Genomic DNA, 18444 nt, shown 5'->3' on the forward strand with positions numbered 1-18444 from the left:
TAAAAATATGTGTTTTTTAATGTGATGTACAGTCGTACAGGAAGTAAAAATACATCACTATAAAGTAATCACTGGCGATTTCACAAGACTATATTTAACTAATCCATATATTAATACTTTAAATTCAAAATGAACATGTTATAACTTTAGTGACTTACAGTTTTTCACAATCTTGTCACAATTTCAAAATTACGACTATGCTTTCTGATGATTTTTAACAAAAAATAAGTAAGTAATGGTCTAAAAGTTGGGCTTGAAAGGCAACCATACACTTCCTCATTGAGCTTAGCGGATGTGGAACACATAATGGACCAATTCATAAGCGCCAGACATAACTGTAAAAGGCAGGGGAGGCCGGTAATAGTTGGACTTGACACTACTTATACTTTATAAAACAACTTGGTTCAACCGATTAAGGAGTAATGCAAAAAAAATCCGGGACAAATTTGGTCGTAATGTTTTCTGAATAATGAAGAAAATTCCAGAGCAGCCTTCCTACCCTGCCACCCCAGGTTTGGAACCTAATGTTAAACTTCAACCATTTTCAGCAGAAGAGGAAGGACCAGCTATATCTTGTGATGGTGGTTGACCAGGTGCGGGTATCAAACCATCACGAACCATCTCCATTTGTTGTTGAAGCCACTCCTGCTGTTCCTGCTCAAGTTGTTGCTGTCTCGCCTTGTTAAAACATAACCATCTACTGTTATACAGCATTTTTTCACTTTTTTTATATTTCTTCTGCCAATTGACAAGACTTCATTAGGATTTGACACCTCAATGCAAAGCACGCCAAAACTTTAAAATAAAGTTAAAAAGGAAATAAAAACAAAGTTGCATTTATACAATGAACATTACCTGAGCAAACAGTTCCTGTTGTTGCCTTAGTAATTCTTCCTCAGGAATGCCAAGGTTTTCCAACCTACTACTTCCTCTTCGCTTCTTCTGTGCGACATGTTTGCATTCGGCAAGAACTTCTTTGCATTCTGTTACGTAAGTCCCGAACCCAAGCGCTTCTAATGCTGTAATGCAAAGTTAGAGCTGATTTCATGTGGGTGAGGTCTTACAGCGATGCCATGGAACCTGGGATTTAGGTTAGAGTTTGCCCATTACCCCAACAATGTAAATGTACATTTTATTCTTAATTTCTATATGGGTGTTCTACAGTGAGGCGTGTCATGGGACCATATGGGCCAGAGTTCCCCCCAACACCTAAACTAATTACACAAGTGTATAAAGATTCACTCTGCATAAAAGATTAGCAATGCAGCATTTTTGTTAAAATAATGCCAATGTGGTTCAAGATATAAATTCAGCATGAACATACCTTCCAACACATGCTCAGGCATTATGGTCTTCTTTGTGTTTTTGTTGCAAATCTCATTTGCTTCCGATGAAACAAGATGAATGAACTCATTACAACAAGCTACTATTAATTCTCGTGCTTCATTTGATACTCGGACCTAAACAGCAAGCGCAAATAGTTTAATACATTGTCAACCTGTTATTAATCTGTTATTGTTAATCATGTTACAACCATTGTGGTCGTGTTCCTGGGCATCCAACTAAGCGGTCACTAATGGGTTGTCTAAATTATCAGCCGACAGTCACACGAAAAAGGGCCCAATGAATAATAATTACAAACAAACTTATATAAATTAAGTATATAGTTCACATAGTTACCTGGGGTAAAATTTCCTTTATCATTTTATTGATGGCGGCTCTTGGTAGGTTTAGGTCATCTTCCTCAGCCATTTGAATACACAAGGAAGATTAATCAATTATTGCAGCATGTAATTATCAGTTCATTATTTATCACTGCTAATACTGAAATAGTAAAATGAGTGAAATGCTATACGCCTATACACAATGCAAAAATCTGGATGATTTTAAAATAAAACTACTCATTTTGGTTGAAACTTATTAGTAACCCTAAAATAGTAATCCTAAATATAACCCCAACAAAAAAGCGACACTTTTAGAGATGTTAAACAGATTTTAACAATATTTTTACCAAACTTTTGCGATAAAGATTATATTATAGTTATCTTCTGCAAATGCCAATATAGCCCTTATCAAAAACATAGTAAGGAATATTATTCAATAAACAGGTACTCTGGTCAAATTTATAATTATAAACATAAACATTTTGGGTATGTTTCAGTGTTCAAGATTGATGCATTGAAACCACAATCATTGCGTAAATAGCAATTATTACTCATAATGGATTTGCAGCTTTCACCCGTATACATTATCCACTGCACCAGTGTTAACTGTAAAAGTAAACACTTTACAGTCAGCCCCTCCACTGGCTACAATGTCCGGCAAAGACCAATCAACAGACATTACTTTATCTGTGTGTGCTTGCAGGTCGTATAATGGGGCCTTAGGACTCCTTGTGTCCCACATTTTAACACAGTTGTCCAATGATCCACTCACTAACGTATGAGAATCATTAGGGGCCCAGTGAACAGAAGTCACCCAGCCAATATGTGAGGTTAAATTACACTTCACGACGGCCCCTTCACCACTCCTAGGATCCCACAACCTTACATGGCGATCTGTATTCCCCGTCACAACCAATCTACTAAGATGGGAATAATCGAGCGATAAAATAGACTTCATTCCTCGCATGTGGGACTTCTCTACTGCTGTATCAATATCCCAGATTCGAATAGTATGATCCCAAGATCCAGAACAAATTTCATTTTCATTCAACCATGTGAGTGCCGACACAACCTCTGTATGGCCCGACAGTGTTACTTTCGCCGTCCTAGTCAGACTTTTTTTTCCACTTTTGAATTTCTTTTTGCTTGAATTGATGACCTCTTGTGTGTCTTCTTCTGGTGTAACAGAGGATGACCAAACCTTTATTGTAGAATCCCACGAGCCAGTGGCAAAAATAGATTTCTTTTCATTGCTAGCAGCACATTCTACACTCTTTGAGTGACCTTTACAACAAAACAATGAACTCAACTGATTAGTTGATGAGTTATACGCCCAAATAACAGCATGTTGGTCTTGTGACGTGCTAACAAAGCTTATCTTTTGCTTCTTTTCATCAGAATTATAGTTGATTATTGCGATTGACTTCACAGGTTCAGAATGGCCAATACCACTAACCAACTGTTTTGTGGTCACTCTGTCCCAAACAGTCACCGCACAGTCATATGATCCAGTTATAATAAATTTCTCAGTTGTTTTTATGCTGCTTATCCAATCTGGTTGTTGAAATGAATGTTTAAGCTCTGGTGCTTGCTTACGTTGCAAATATTCCACATCTATTACAGATTCAGAGGACAACCCTTTAGTTTCAACATGATCAACTAATGAAGTTCTTATGAACTCATCGTTAACAAGAAAGTCAAAGTCAGATCTGGTTCTTTCATCCTTATCTTCTGACAAAAGTTTGTTCACTAAATCATTCAATTCTGTGCATGTGCTGCTACCAGGTACAGAAAACGTATTATCAGTAACTGAAAACTGTTTTTGTTGTGTGAAAAGTTTAATTTGGAAGTGAGCCATCGTACTGATAACCCTCGCTCTTCAGTTTGGATTAAACACAAAGTTTAAAACGATACCTTATGGCTACTTAAGCACTGGGAAATAAAACAGCAAGAGTTAACAAAATAACCTGTTTTAGTGAAGAATTATCCCACACTAGCTACCAAACCTTTACCATTCCCGTCGCGTATTGCTTATAATAAATATGTAACGTCACGGAAGGTTGTTCACTATAGTTTGCTTTATACACGCAAATAATAAGTTACAATCAATAAACAGTTTCATTTTACGCATAATTGAACACAATCGTCTTAAATACAGTTTTTAATAACTCTAATAACAACTGATTATATTCTAAACTTAATTAAACACGTGCGTTTTATAAACAGTATAAAGAGCATTTATTCTCAACAGCAGTCGTAGCTTATATGTGGCGCTTTTATACTGTCACTATGCTTTTCAAAGCAGTGACTTTCCGACAGGCCATTCATGTTTTTAAAAGATTTCTTTGCAATAATATCCGTGTAAATTAGTACTTCCCAAATAAACTTACCATGTGATCTATTCAAATCGTTGATTGTAAGAATTATTGTGGTTTCTTTCTGCAAGAGCCGCATTGGAATATGTGCGTCGAACTTCCTAGTGCACTATGGCTTACAATATAGTACATACGAAGCTATGGAATGAACCACGGCGTTTCTCGTAGTCCGTGAATGAACGCAACCCTTAAGCCACATTAGATGTCACTTGCTATAGGGGAGCTTGTGTTTCATGTCCCATGTTCCCCCAAGCTTCTATATATAGGCCTTATATGAATGTATCTAACTCGTTTTTTTCAGTTCGGAGTTAGGATTTAAGCATTTAATCATAAATACGCCGCGGGTCTCAGTGCTATTGCCACAATCACATTACTTCCTATTCTTTTCCTGTTGCTAGAATTGTTCTCATCAGAAACCAACATGAAACAAAGGCTGCATGTTCTGCTCATACCCAGCAGTCGCTAGAATACACAAAGCTATCTTCAATTAGGGTTTTAGTATTAACATAATCTAATAAGCAACAGTGTAGTAGAATAAAACGAGTGTCTGTATTCAAAACTAATTTTGTTTTGACTGTTTATTGCTTGAAGACAGGATTTAAATATTTTTTATGAACCATGGATAGAGTTGTTATGGAAAGGAAAGAAAATGGAGAAAACCAAGTCAAGGTTTACAAGAAAAGATGGTGCATTCTCACTGTGGTGTCACTCTATGGGATTTTACTGTGTATTGATTTCTCCTGCTTCGGCCAGATTAACAACGTTCTGGCAAAACTTTTCGACATACAACCTTGGCAAGTGGATTGGCTGAACCTGGTAGCTCCTGTAGTTTACATTGTAATGGCAATCCCTATCAGTGCGGTCATTTCTTTTGTTCAATTCAGGCAATTAACGATTATATATCTGGCAATATTTACGGTGGGGCTTATACTGGTTCTACTTGGCGTTTCCATAACCAGAGGTTTCCCAGGTGCGATAATCGGGCAGGTTTGTATTGGATTCTCTGCCTTGTTTAATTTCGCTGGAATACCTCTAACAGCGTCGATATGGTTCCCATCTAATGAAGTTGCTTTAGCAGTCGCCGTCCAATTGTTATCTAGAGGATTTGGGCAAGTTGTAGGCTCCACTGTTTCGCCTTACCTGGTGCATGTTAACCGGCCAGTTGAACAAAACCGACTTCACATGATGATGTTTTTCGGGGCATTAGCATCGGCTGCGTTTCTTCTAACAGTATTCGGGTTTGTTTTCGTTGAAAACCGACCGCCGTCGACGGCAAGCTTTGCTCAGCAAAATGTGACCGACCCAATCAGTAGCTTTACCGTTAAAGGGGCATTAAAGGAATTTAAGGAAATATTAACCAACAGAACAGTAGCGCCAGTTTTACTCGCAGGTTGCATGTGTTACGTTGTAATCGTCTTCTACACAGTCCTGCTGTCATCTATTCTGCATAAAAGTTTTCCCTCTACAAGAAATATAAATACTTTATCGGGCCGACTAGTAATGCTTGCTTGGGCGTTAAGTACGATTTCATCATTGGTGGCAGGACCCATAATCATAAAGACACGAGCGTACAAACTATTATTACTTATCAATGTATTTGGTATGGTTTTAAGCTGTGCGTGTGTGCTTCTTTTTTTTATTTTTCAGAATATATTTCTGTTATATATTGGCATGGCGGCTCTTGGGCTGTTTGACGGGTTTGTTGTAACCTCCGTTTTAGAGCTACTGGCAGAGGTGATTTATCCCAAACCCATGACCCACGTTACCCAACTATTTCTAAGCGGGACAGCGATCATGCAATTAGTTTACATTACGGTTAACAGAGCCATACTTACAAACGTTGGTGCTATAGAGGCAAATATCCTTACGTTAGTTGCTTGTATGTTCGCCTTCATATTGTTACTTATTACGAAGACGTCTTACGCAAGAACAGAAATGAATGAATCGAGTGAAAGTGCCAGCTTACTGGGAAATTAATTGAACATGTACTTGAATCTAATACTTAACTAGTTTCATAAATTTTTACACCGGTTCAAATAAAAATACACTAAAATTGTAACCACTATTTTCGTTGCTGTATTTATTCCTGACAATCAATAAACAAAGCAATTTAGAAACATTGTATACTTTTACCAAACTCAAATCTGTTTTCATCAACTGCTAATGTAAATTTCCCCACTAATATTGCACACAGTAGGAACTATTAAACACAGCTACGTTGTAAAGTAAAGTGAAGCAAAACCTATAAGCCAATACACAGTGAATAGGTAACAACTTCATACAAAGTTAAAAGTAAATATCCTAAACTTACTGATTTATTTGAACATGATTTATTAAATAAAGTAAATAGATATAATATTAAAAAGCCCAAGTTTTAAATAGGTCTTTAAGACACATAAATAAAGTTTGAAATAAAATCTATCCATGTAGGCAGGCTTACATTTAAAGTACTGAAGGTATAGTAAGTTGGGGTAAGATGAGACATGTTCTCACTCTCTTTTGGTAAACAAAGAATAATCACAGAAATACAGAATTATATAACCTTATTCTAACGACTCTTTGAGTATTGCTAATTGTTTTAACATGGTTAGCAAACATAAGATATATTAAGTGCTAACAGTATCCAATCTTACCCCACAGTACTATATTACATTATAAAGCCTGTTATAAATTAAATGGGTCATTCAAAATCTTCTGTATTTGTTGTAAGTGTAAAGCATTGATCCCAACAGCTGGAGCTGCCATGACGGGACGTCCACAATATTTTAACTGGAAATAAATCAAAATTTAAATAACTAAACACAAAACTTAAATAGTTTTAAAACAACTAAAATACTGATCTGTGAAAATATAAAAACTAAAAATGAATGTAAAGGTTGACTGGTTTTGTAACACAGACATTCTGGCATTTAAAAGTAAACCAGTGTTTTAAAAGCCCCTATATCACATACAGGTTGTCTTCATTAGGTTGAATGACACTCAGCAGTGCGAGATATTTGGAAAAAAGGAAGTGAAATATGCCCACCAGAAACAATTTACAGAAAAAATATGCTTTTATGTTATTATTTACATACATTGTGTAAATTACAGAACTCAAATAACTGCTAAAAGAGCTCTTATACGAAACAAATGTAATATGCTTGGCAGTAACAGCTTACAGGTATAAATATGTTAAACAACTACAAAAAAAACAGCTTCTATGTAAATGTTATTTTCACCTGTATTCCAAGTAAATTACGGAATCTTGTATCCACAAAGTTCCACGGCCCCATATTCCGTGGTTCCTCCTGTGCCCAAACAAATGTATCGGCTGAAGTAAATCTAGAAACCTCACGATGCAGCGCTTCCGCAGGAAAAGGACAAAGTTCTTCAATACGAACGATTGCTACATTGTTAAGATCTTTGTTTTGTTCAGCCAATTTTTTCCGTTGGTCCTCCAAGGCAAAATAATGTTTCCCAGAACAGAAAATCACTTTCTTCACCCTAGAATATTTAATTGTGTTTTACAGTTTATTCATCTTTGGTAAGCAAATTTAGACTGAAGTTTTTAGTAAAACCATACTAAATTAAAGTAGTAGGTAAACTACGGCCTGAATCTCAGGTCTACTGTCATAGCCATTGCTGTTGGAAGAACAAATTAACAGTAAAATTTTTTTTACATTATTACACATTATAATAAGACAATTTTGTCCTCAGGAAAAGGGTTCGAAGGCATCCTCATCATGGAAATACAGAAGAGGGAGCCTCTGTTCTCATCATAGGACAGTTACATGGTTCACATTTACATTGATTTTAAATACAGAAAAAACCTTACGTTTGTGGGGACTTTGAACTGCTGTCTGGAACCACAGGGAGAAAGTGGGTTCCTGATTCAAACTCTTTCATTGGGGAAGAAGCGGCCTGGAAAGCAATTGTGTTGTTGAATTAGTTGTAACATCCGATGTTACTGGTGGGATTTTATAAAACTCAAAGGATTTTGACAACAAATGCGGTACATATAACATAAGTTTGTTGGTATTATTACGAATATTTGAATTTGTTTAAATTGGAAAATTAGGATTTGCTTCAACTCCTGAAATGTTTTAGGATAGGCTTGCATATCCTGTACCATATAAATAAATAGAAATCATTGTGTAATATATCATGTGTGGCAATTGTATGCATTTTAACAGGATAAGCTAATTAGTTTTGATAAGTTATAAAACATGACCGGATAATCATTTGTGTAAGTGGATTATACAAGGCTTATGAGTTTTATGAAAAAAGTGAGTGTAAATATATATATATATAAGCACATATATAACTGTATGTAAACAAGTAAGTTTGTGTAAGCGCAATGTGGTGTTGTATAAAGTACTGTTAGCTGTATATCGGTGCCAAACTTTGGGAAGGCAGGAATTTTCTACTTTGTATTATTCAATAAACATTACAACCAATAGTTCAATTTGTTTCACAGGAAGGAGCGCATAACTATCCTTGCCTCCTCTATATTTTTAAAAGCTTGGTGCCTGTGATTTTACAAAGTATGAGTTGTATTGATGACATAGACTGCGATGTTTATGCTGTATATGATATAATGATGGTGGAAACATTGCATGGAGCTGGTAGGTCAATGTACAGAAGGAAGGATTTGAAAACTGCGCAAATTTATTTTCAAGAAAATCTGAAATTTTGCCAAAGTTTGAAAATGAGATCAAAAATGGAGGACATGGGAAAAATATATTCATGGGAGATGGAGGGTGTGTTTTACTTGATAAGGATAGCGGGTAGTTTGGAGGATAAGGCTGGATTACTAGAGTATCTTAACATTGCTGTTCAAATATATACCAGACCGAAAAAAAATCAGAAATTTTTAGGTGGAGAGAGATGTAGGAATATAGAAGGCCTGGTGGAAGTAGCTGTGATGCTTATCACTGTGTGTTGTGGGGTTGGGGATTATAAAGGGGGATTGGTCTGTTCGCAAGTTATGCTAAAATGGTGTCGTGGTAACGATGTGCCGAGTGAAGGGAGAGCAAAACTAAGGCTTGCTGTTGGAGGTTTATACTTGAAGCTTGGTAAACCACACAAAACAGTGAAGCATTACAACATGGCTATGAAGTTACTCAATGAAGACTTTACAAACGGGAATGAAAAATACATCAGTTTATGACACTTTTACTTCCTTATCTCTTTGCAATTGCGGTGGTACTAACCACTCAACACATATTCAAGTTATTTAAAAACTTCATGTGTAATATTCTTAAGTATCATATTGCACCCTTATCGTTTTCTTTGCGAGAACAAAATGGCATGTCTTCTGTTTGTTTTTCTTTTTTTTTTCCAATGAAATAAATTTGTGTTGAATGATTTATGCAGCACATACAAGGAATACTACTGGTTTAAATCAGCTCAAAATGAAAAGAAAAAAGCTCAAAAGTTTTAAAATGTTTTTTTTAATGAAATTTTTAAAAACTTCAAAAAAAAAAGATTTCAATTTTTTTTTAAAAACTTACCGGTAATCTTAGGAGTATTTTGGGCGAAGCCACAATAAGGGGTTTTCTGAAATCTCGGATCATTTGTCTTCTGAGAAGGTGGAAGTATTGTGCAGAGGTGGTGGGGTGGCATACTGACATGTTTACTGCATCACTGTCTACAACTGTGGGGGTGGATGTAACTTGGTTATGGCAAGTTGTTATAACTGTTATAACACAGATGTTGCTTACATCACTTATAATTTTAAAAAGTGACTAGAACAACACATTTACTATATAATTTAAATGTTAAATATTTCATTAAAAAATATGAAAACTAGATGATATTGTGTTTACAGTCAGCGAACTACGTCACTCCATTGTATATATATGTTTATGTTGCCCATTGTTACTTGATCGTTCGTGCGTGACAAACTAAAGAACGAATCGCTTGTTAATGTGTTATTGTATTTCATTGTGTTTACTTATTTCGCTCATGTTTACCCGTTACCGTTAATCATCTTTGCAGACTCAGTAAACATTCGTTAGTATGTTAATAAATCAAGATATAATGTACATACATACCATCCTCTGAGCTGTTGGTGTTTTGTAAAAACCGTTCAATTCTGCAAGAGGAATGTTCCGGACCTGCTCCATCATAACCATGAGGTAACAAGACAACTAGACCACTTTGCTGCATCCATTTAGCTGATGGAAAAACACATATTCATTATTTATGCCAGCGGTGGATGGGTAAAAATTCCTAGTCACCCACAAGGGTACATATTGTCAACTCATAGCCCGCCGTGCAAGGATAAAAAGTAACCTTCATTCAATAGAAGTATGGGACGCTGCTGAATTAGGTGTTACTGCAATGCTGTAAGACACAATTACACCAGAGCACAGCTCATTCAGATGTTTATAAGTAGCTTGCATGTTTAGTTAATAGGACCAAATCGTACATCCTCAACAAGAGCCTTACACATACAGAACAGAAATACCTTCTCCGGATGAGATGAAAGTATCGAAAATAATCTGTGCCCCGTTGAAGAAATCTCCAAACTGTGATTCCCATATCACGAGTCGGTCCGGATGTTCAACGCTCATCCCGTATTCAAACCCAAGGACTCCTTCTTCTGATAACAGGGAGTTCACCAGCTGTGTGTAGGATGTGTAAGTCTAGATGTGCTTTTAAGGGCTATATAGGGTCATGGGTCTATTCTAGCACAAATCTCAGTTCCCCCCGAGGGTTTGCTGTAGGACCTTACCCATATAGAATAGAATGTGCATATACATTTGGAAAATGGCCTACCGCTGGCCTAAACTTCAGAACCTCAACAACCATCTTTCCCATATATAAATATAACAATAGTAAAACATTCTCCTGCCTATACCCTACTTCAAGGTGTGCGTTTTGGTCTGGTGATAGTTTATTCAGTGGGATATCAACTGCACCGCTCTCCTGGCAAACCATCATGGCATGACGGTGGCCGAAGGTCCCACGACCCACATCCTGTCCACACAGCCTGATGTTGTAACCTTGGTGGATCAACGAACCAAACGCTAAAGTCTCAGCCAGCGCCCAGTCAACCAAACCATCAGATTTTAACTTAGTGATTCGAGAATCGGAGTGAGATTTCTGAATTCTGTTGTGAGTTTTCTGAAAAAAAGCTGTTTTATGGTAGGTTTGGTAAGATAACTAATGTTTTTATTCTCTTATTGCTCGCTTTGTCGGGAACGAAGAATGTTTACAGAATTATATACCAGATAACGGTATCCTCACAACTCTAAAAGGAGTTGTTAATTGTTTAAACCCTGATTGTGCTTCCAGTTGATCATTGATATTGCATTTTCTATACAATTTAAATGGCATGCAGGAAAGTTGACTTTGTTAAAGTATCAAAACTAATTAAATTAAGCATTTTGTAAAAATAGTTCCAAAAGGTAATTATCCATCCCAATTTAACTTAGAAACTTTAATTGATGTATGTTCTACTATGTGTAAATGGTTAAAAAAATCATTTTAAAAGTTTTTATTAATGTCTTTATTTTTTAACTAAATTAACATAAAATATCTATTTAATTTAACTATTATTTAAAACTTATTTTACTAAAATCACCAAAGAAATCTATTAACTTTGAATCACCAAAGTTTACCATTTGTTCAGGCACAGCAACAGACTTTGCACCCACATATCTCAGCACGTCAGCATCACAACCAGTATCCCATGTTGTAACTTTCTTGTCGCTTGGTATTTTCATTTTCCCCCAAGGTGATTTATTTGAAAGATAACTCTTCTCACTGATTGGTCTATTGTCGCTGAATGAATCATTTAAGCGTGACTGCTCCTCAGTTTTCCAACTTTCTATTTCATTTTCAGACAAAATCTTGTTTTCCTGTAAATATAAATAAAAAAATGTATGTTACCCATTTATCCTTGCGGGGCAATGGCAGTCGTTATAACATAAGTGTTCTGTTTCATACACATCGTGCCTGCTTACGAGTTTTCACATGTGTAACATTTTAGGTAATTTTTTTTTTATATTTTTGTAAGGCATATACTTTATTAACAACTGTGAATTTAGTTGAAAATATTAAAATTTTTACATAAATCATACTTTTAGTTTCCCGGCATATTCGTCTGGTATTGAGTGTCGGTTGTTTATGACATCATACATGAGTGGTTGTGTCATTGTTGGATCATCAAGCTCATTATGACCCCATCGTCGGAAACAAAGGAGGTCGATTATTATTTCCCTGAATGATGTTATATGTTAAGGAAAGTTAAAAAAAACATAAAAAATGATACTTTAGGAACTGTTGCTACAAAAACTCAAATGTGCTAAGCATATAATTACAAACTAACCTCCCACAAAACTAGGACAAAATACTTTTGAAGGATAAAACATAACAGTTCTAATTTCCTTACTTTCTGTATTTTTGTCGATATGCAACAGCGAGTTTGGCAGCTCTTAAAACTTGTTCCGGTTCAGCGCCATTCACGTGAATCACAGGACAACCAATCATTTTGCCTGGAAATACATTTCATGAAATGAAAAACAGCAAATATCTAATTAAAAAACCAACACAACTCTGAAAGTCACATTAATTCATACCACACAGTAAATACATATATAAATAGTCAGACCTAATTGCTAGGTCCAACAAGGACCTTAACCATATAGAATGTAATTATGCAAAAATCATAAAATACAAACAAACTCAATATCATAAAATACCTATATCACTTGTATATAATGAAGATCTTCCCTTATTTGGAGGAGTGGTGAATCCAACTTGGTTGTTAACTATAAGATGGACGGTTCCACCGATGTCAAAGTGTGGTAATCTGCTCATGTTAAAACCCTCCATTACTATGCCTGCAAATAATAATAATAATTAACTCAAACTAACTTACATAAGTATTATAACTGCAAACGATAATGATAATTAATTTAAACTAACACATTGAATAATTCTACCTGCAAACAATATTTAAAACTAATTTAAACTAACTTACAGAAGTATTATAACTGCAAACGATATAAACATAAAATCAAGCTTCATTGTGTAATAAAAAGGTAACAGACATTATGTTTATTATTTTATATGTTTGTGTTGCATATAAATGTCTTTTGTGTGGCAGTGAATGATTGTTCTGGTTTTCTTGTTTTAAATAATTAAAAAAGACTAGTCACTCAAACTTTTTGCCATTATTCAAATTTGGTCATTGTAGAATATGAAAAACTTGTGTCGAAATATATAAAGGTTGCAACTTCCATATTAGCTACAACAGTGTTGATGTTGTTTACAGTTTTCCAACATTTTACATAAACAATTAAATCAAACTAGCATGGGACAGGATGTTGCCTCATTCACGAGGTGTGGAAAATCCATTGAAAGTTTGATCATTGAAAATATAAATAGAGGTTTTAATAGGATGAAGTCAGTATGTAAAGGTAGGGCAGGATGGCCGGACTTGCATGCCTATGTGGAGTGCTAATGCTTGTGTTAAGCATTGCAAACGGTAAATTAAAAAATATGAATTGTTTAGACTAGCACATTAACATTATTTATAATAAACAATTTTAAAAGAAATGGTTATCATTTTTTACGTATGCCCAAATTTTTATAACACCAAGTTTTAAATTTAATTTAATGAGGAACTTGGTTAATTTTAATGTATGATATACTAATTCTTGTATTGTTTTAAAGAGATGAAACTGCATAAAATTTTACAGATATAAGTATCTTATGTTTAATAACTTTAATCTATAATAAAATAACTCATTAACACTTTTAAACTACAGCACAACAAAAGACAACCACAAGAAACAATGTGATCTATACATTTTCTCGCTTTGGTAAAAACTGGACTTCAAGTGAATCAGCATGCCACGAATATTACAATGGAAACCTGGTAACTACTCCAACTAAAAACTTGCAAGACTACCTGGCTAGCCAGCTTAACTTTGGATGGAGGTAAATGGTTTGAAAGTTTATTTAAAAAAGATATTGGCTTAGCAATGGTAATGGTGTGTCATGAGACATTTTTGTTTTTATTAAAAAGTTGCCTTTTACAGAACAACATTTAGAGGTTTATAATTTTTTATATAGTGGGGTTAGAGTATTAGGTTATGAGGCCTTCTTGGGGTAGTGGACTAACAGAATCCCAAGTCCCATGCCGTGCCTCACTGTAGAACCTCACCTATGTAGAATAGAATGTGCATATACAGTGTTGGGGTAATAGACCAACTTTTGTCTAAAACCCTGAGTGTAAGAATAACGGCCCACTCTAGCCTTAAGGTTTTAATTTAAAAAAAAAATTGCTCTAATATAGTGGTGAGTTCTATTGGATTGGGTTAAAGAATGAAAGTGGTTGGAGGTGGGTGACAGGAAATCCTTTTACTACAACTAATTGGGACCAAGTTAAAGGGGTTGGGGATTGTGTTGTTGCGTTGAGGGTGAATGGAAAGTGGAAACAAATGCAGTGCAGCAGTCAACATCAATATATATGTGAATCTAAATGTAAGTGTCTATATATATATATATTCGGTAAAAATTTATATATATACTTTATTTCCAGTCACTAAGCAAGAAAACTACTTCCGATTGAATGGAACTGGCCGGCTACACTTTATAAGCCATGCTAAACTACGTCACCAAGAAGCTGTGCAGATGTGTGGGAAAGTTAACAAACAACTGGCTGTGGTTGATACACCGGGGTTGCAAGATTTGGTGGCACAAAAGTTGAACATGATCAGCGGGAATGAGTTTTATATTGGGCTCTCAATGGATGGCAATGTCCTTACATGGGGTGATGGGAGAACCCTTGCAAGCACTGGGTTTAGTAATTGGGACGAAGGCTACCCCGATATTATAGATGAGAGAGACTGTGTGTATGTTAATAAAAAAGGCAAATGGAGAAATGGTTTGTGTACTACACCGAGAAACTTCATTTGCCAAGGTGAATATTTTCTTCGAAGTTTAGACCAGGGGTGCTTAAAGTTTAACTGTAAGGCTTACAATGGGGCAACAGAAGTAAAATATCTTACGAGCTATAACTAAACATGCTTTTTAATTAGGAAGGTAGAGTGTTTATATTGTGTGTAGACTATTTTTAAAAGGGGCGCATTTTAAAAATCCCTGGATTAAAACATTAATGACAAACACTATATTGGTACTTGGTAGCAAATGTGACTGGAATTAAAGTTTTATAAAAACGTATTTTTTTTTGACTTCAACTTTTGCCTACATCCTTTTACTCCATACATTTACTTTTATTACAGAACTGAGTCCAGTTATACTACCAACAACAACTCAACGAGGTAAGATATTAAATAATAGTTAAACACATGTAGTTTAACTTTGGTATAAATACAGACTACACAACTTTGGGCATGAGTTCTACAATTCTAGGTTTCAATACTACGAACACAACTACGGAAACATCACAAAACATAGACATGACAGGCCACTTCACCACCACAATAGGTTTGTTATGCTTTATTATTCTGACTTTCAACTTGTATTTTTAGTTTATAATCTGACACCTTGGTACAGTGGTTGGCAAGCTTGCCTCCGCAAGGTTATGGGTTCGAGGCTGAACGCTGCTACCATTGTGAGCGTTTGTGTCCTTCAGCAAGACAATTAATAGTAAACCCTAATGGGGTCTTGTTGTATAAACAAAACATTGTTTCTTTTAGGTCACATAAAACAATTGATAGAAGATCTCTTGCACATAGTTGAATAGTTAAAAATTAAATTAAATAAAAAAAAATTAAACATAGTTAAATTAAACTAAGATTAAAATAAATCTATTGATATGGAAATTTAAAACTTTTGACTACTAAACCCACTACTAAAATCTAAAATATTCACATTTAAATTGACAATAGGCTAAAAAAATGTTTGAAATAGTAAAATACAACATATTTTATTCCACAGTGACACACCCTTCAACTACAAGCAATGCAAGTTATGGACCAACAAGAACAACAAGTGTGATTGCTGTCAACGTACTTTTAACCTATGTGTTTTACTTTACCACAATGTAACAGCCTATTTAACACCGTCACACATTATCCTCCCATATCACTTTGCTATTACTGTATAACCATGCAGCAAAAGATTAATACAGAACTCTACAAAGTTATTATTAAACAACTATAAAGAGTATATATGAATATATATATATATAATTCATATTATTAAAATGATTTTTTTTAATCTTAAAATTGCTATTTTTCATATGCAGAGTGCAGACAAACATTTGGTACAAAACTGCGAATGGAATTCCTATGTTTATAATTATAGAAAGTTTTTCTTTCAAATTATTGTACATATTGTACGTTTGATGATTGTTTACTTAATATCATAGATTTAAATAAATTTTACTGTTTTCAGTAAATTTACACAATCAATATATTTTTCATGAGTTTCAATAAGCCATATTGTAGTTACAGTAAACGCTGAATGCTCCGATATGTGGAGTGTGTGTTTAATAAAACCACCTGTATACTGTGCCTGTGTGTTTTATATTTAGGAACTGCCTAATCTTCAGAAATTGGCAGTTTATGAAAAGTGCCATAAAATTGACCTCGCAACACTATGGCAACATAATTGCAATGGAAGCTCAATCTACCTCTGCAATTTGCCGCATGCCTGTTTATAAAGATGTAATATCATACTTAAAAGTCAAAAGAGGACATTTTTAAATACCTCGAATACTCATTGAGTATTTAGTACTACGGCAATAGCAAACAAAACTGTTCCAATTGTTTATCGCCGTGTTGAATTTATGAACTCCAATATATGAAACCTTACCTTGCCCAGTAAATGAAGCATCTCCATGCAACAGAAGACATGTAGCTTTACTGCCTCTTGTGGTATCTTCTGTTGAATAATCACCATCTTTAATTGTTTGTTGACGACCGCGGCATCTACCCTGTGCTACTGTGTTCTCTGCCTGATCAAATTATAAATAGTCAATTAATTTATTAATCCTAAAAAAGCAAAATTATGAAAAACAATTTATAATAAAAACTTTTAGATAATTCATGTAATTTTTAAATTTTAGAGCATATGCTATAATTAATTTCTGGAAATTATAACGAAAATTGAAGGGGCTGAAACAGTTACAGTCTCACAGATAACATGTATTACGCCAGCTTTAATAAACTCACTTCTAAATGTGATGGATTGGGAATTAAATTAACATGAAGGTTTCTTCCTTCTTCAAATACAAGATCAGTAGACATGCTCAGATGTGACAATACGTCACCAGTAGCTATCGGCATTGCTTCGTCTGGGAATTCAGGGGAACCTTTAATTTTTTGGATCATTACCTAAAAAATAAATAAGGAGGGTTTATAAAAAAGTTTCAAAATATAAAATGCAAAATAATGTACTGTGGCAGTAAAAGTTCAACATAATGAACAATAATAGTAAATAAATGTAAAAAACACTAAACTGCCATCCTAGACAAAAATGACATCTTACTATTTCTATCATCCATAAACTCTTTTTAAGTTGGAAAATTTTTGGAACTCTAAAAAAATCTCCAACGAACCTCAACTGGATAATTAAGCAACCCAACAAGTAGATTGTTCCTTCCTCTATGTGGCATCCCTATAACCACATCCTCCACCCCATCAAGTGAGGAGCTACGTAAATATTCCTCCACAAACACCAGCATACTCTCAGCACCTTCACCCCCGTATCTTTTCAATGTCGGGAACTTTGTTGCGAGGAAATTGTCGAGCACCTGAAAATGGAAGGTACAACTAAAACAGCTAAAAATTATAGGCTATATTAAAGTCATTTAAAACTGTTTGGATATTTTATGGGTAAAAAAACAACACACTCAATAAATAAATCATATTTTATTATGTGGCAGGGCAACGGCCGGATTTTTGTGGGATTTTTGAAGTAATTGGCAGGAAGTATAAATATCCTGCACATGGGGCATTTATAACAGTGGCAGTATCAAGGCTCGCACCCATATCCTCGGTCAAAAGCGGGCCTGCTAACCACTTCGCCATGACAACATACGAACCTGCGATTTGACCATCAGCTCAGCCATTCTTCGCTTTTGATCTTGAGACGTTTCCTCGCTTTGTACAAGAGAGAATTGGTCAAGTAACCATTGCTTCTCACTAGCAGAAGTCATGCTGTCGGTTTCTAATGTAATATTTCCACAGAACTTTTCACTCAGTTCTCCAACCAGGGTTTCTACAGTTTTGGTTTCACCTAAAATACAATCTTCTGTTAGCATAGTTTATAATATACAAACATAGACATATAACAGGAGCACCCCAGTTGTAAAGACCAAAACAGCTTTTATCCTGCTATTGGGTGTCTATACAAACCAGCAAAGCCAAAGTATATTGCATTCACCACATTAATCAATGAGGTTCCCTACGTTTGACCACTATAAGTGTAATTGCATTATA

The 18444-nt window shown here is 35.0% G+C and overlaps 8 protein-coding genes across 11 annotated transcripts in view; 2 read left to right on the top strand and 6 right to left on the bottom strand.

The window, feature by feature from the left end:
- The window catches only part of LOC149731705 (UDP-N-acetylhexosamine pyrophosphorylase-like), a 145015-nt gene that overhangs the window by 117985 nt on the left and 8586 nt on the right, over positions 1–18444 (bottom strand). The gene's annotated exons all lie outside the window — the stretch shown is intronic.
- LOC149731706 (palmitoyltransferase ZDHHC12-B-like) overlaps positions 1–18444 on the bottom strand; it is a 137509-nt gene that overhangs the window by 110479 nt on the left and 8586 nt on the right. The window lies entirely within an intron of this gene.
- The window catches only part of LOC149731715 (protein FAM117B-like), a 53711-nt gene that overhangs the window by 26681 nt on the left and 8586 nt on the right, over positions 1–18444 (bottom strand). The window lies entirely within an intron of this gene.
- The window catches only part of LOC149731719 (protein Dr1-like), a 27030-nt gene continuing 8586 nt past the window's right edge, over positions 1–18444 (bottom strand). Inside the window, exons 2-5 of the mRNA XM_089884354.1 lie at positions 1681–1825; positions 1325–1460; positions 856–1019; positions 1–678 (exon numbers count right to left, since the gene is read on the bottom strand). Coding sequence (XP_089740480.1) covers positions 535–678; positions 856–1019; positions 1325–1460; positions 1681–1752 — 516 coding nt within the window. The 5' untranslated portion in view covers positions 1753–1825 and the 3' untranslated portion in view covers positions 1–534. The remainder of the gene's footprint in view (positions 679–855; positions 1020–1324; positions 1461–1680; positions 1826–18444) is intronic.
- Positions 1825–4078, bottom strand: LOC149731720 (ribosome biogenesis protein wdr12-like). The gene is made up of 2 exons (XM_089884310.1): positions 4055–4078; positions 1825–3596 (listed from the first exon to the last, which is right to left on the bottom strand). Exon 2 carries the CDS (start codon positions 3520–3522, stop codon positions 2236–2238), a length of 1287 nt encoding a protein of 428 aa, XP_089740436.1. The 5' UTR covers positions 3523–3596; positions 4055–4078; the 3' UTR covers positions 1825–2235.
- LOC149731721 (choline/ethanolamine transporter flvcr2a-like) lies at positions 4242–6661 on the top strand. Its single transcript, XM_089884306.1, has one exon. It carries the CDS (start codon positions 4658–4660, stop codon positions 6014–6016), a length of 1359 nt encoding a protein of 452 aa, XP_089740432.1. The 5' UTR covers positions 4242–4657; the 3' UTR covers positions 6017–6661.
- LOC149731722 (2-oxoadipate dehydrogenase complex component E1-like) overlaps positions 6105–18444 on the bottom strand; it is a 12894-nt gene continuing 554 nt past the window's right edge. The window contains exons 2-16 of the mRNA XM_089884271.1: positions 18048–18241; positions 17562–17756; positions 17176–17337; positions 16817–16958; positions 12730–12870; positions 12420–12522; positions 12109–12247; positions 11647–11886; positions 10889–11149; positions 10491–10647; positions 10075–10197; positions 9532–9674; positions 7854–7939; positions 7258–7522; positions 6105–6808 (exon numbers count right to left, since the gene is read on the bottom strand). Of these exons, the coding sequence (XP_089740397.1) occupies positions 6704–6808; positions 7258–7522; positions 7854–7939; positions 9532–9674; positions 10075–10197; positions 10491–10647; positions 10889–11149; positions 11647–11886; positions 12109–12247; positions 12420–12522; positions 12730–12870; positions 16817–16958; positions 17176–17337; positions 17562–17756; positions 18048–18241 (2456 nt within the window). The 3' untranslated portion in view covers positions 6105–6703. The remainder of the gene's footprint in view (positions 6809–7257; positions 7523–7853; positions 7940–9531; positions 9675–10074; positions 10198–10490; positions 10648–10888; positions 11150–11646; positions 11887–12108; positions 12248–12419; positions 12523–12729; positions 12871–16816; positions 16959–17175; positions 17338–17561; positions 17757–18047; positions 18242–18444) is intronic.
- On the top strand, positions 13373–16515 carry LOC149731723 (macrophage mannose receptor 1-like). Of its 4 annotated transcripts, none has more exons than XM_089884333.1 (8): positions 13373–13517; positions 13801–13972; positions 14331–14518; positions 14577–14957; positions 15280–15318; positions 15374–15484; positions 15554–15646; positions 15938–16515. In XM_089884333.1, exons 1-7 carry the CDS (start codon positions 13460–13462, stop codon positions 15595–15597), a joined length of 993 nt encoding a protein of 330 aa, XP_089740459.1. In that variant the 5' UTR covers positions 13373–13459; the 3' UTR covers positions 15598–15646; positions 15938–16515. The 4 variants fall into 4 exon arrangements, with proteins under 4 accessions (XP_089740459.1, XP_089740460.1, XP_089740457.1 ...); XM_089884334.1 differs by having other exon boundaries at positions 15410–15484; XM_089884331.1 differs by lacking the exon at positions 15554–15646.

Source organism: Ciona robusta, chromosome 9 (assembly GCF_009617815.1).
Source record: "Ciona robusta chromosome 9, ASM961781v2".
Taxonomy (NCBI): domain Eukaryota; kingdom Metazoa; phylum Chordata; class Ascidiacea; order Phlebobranchia; family Cionidae; genus Ciona; species Ciona robusta.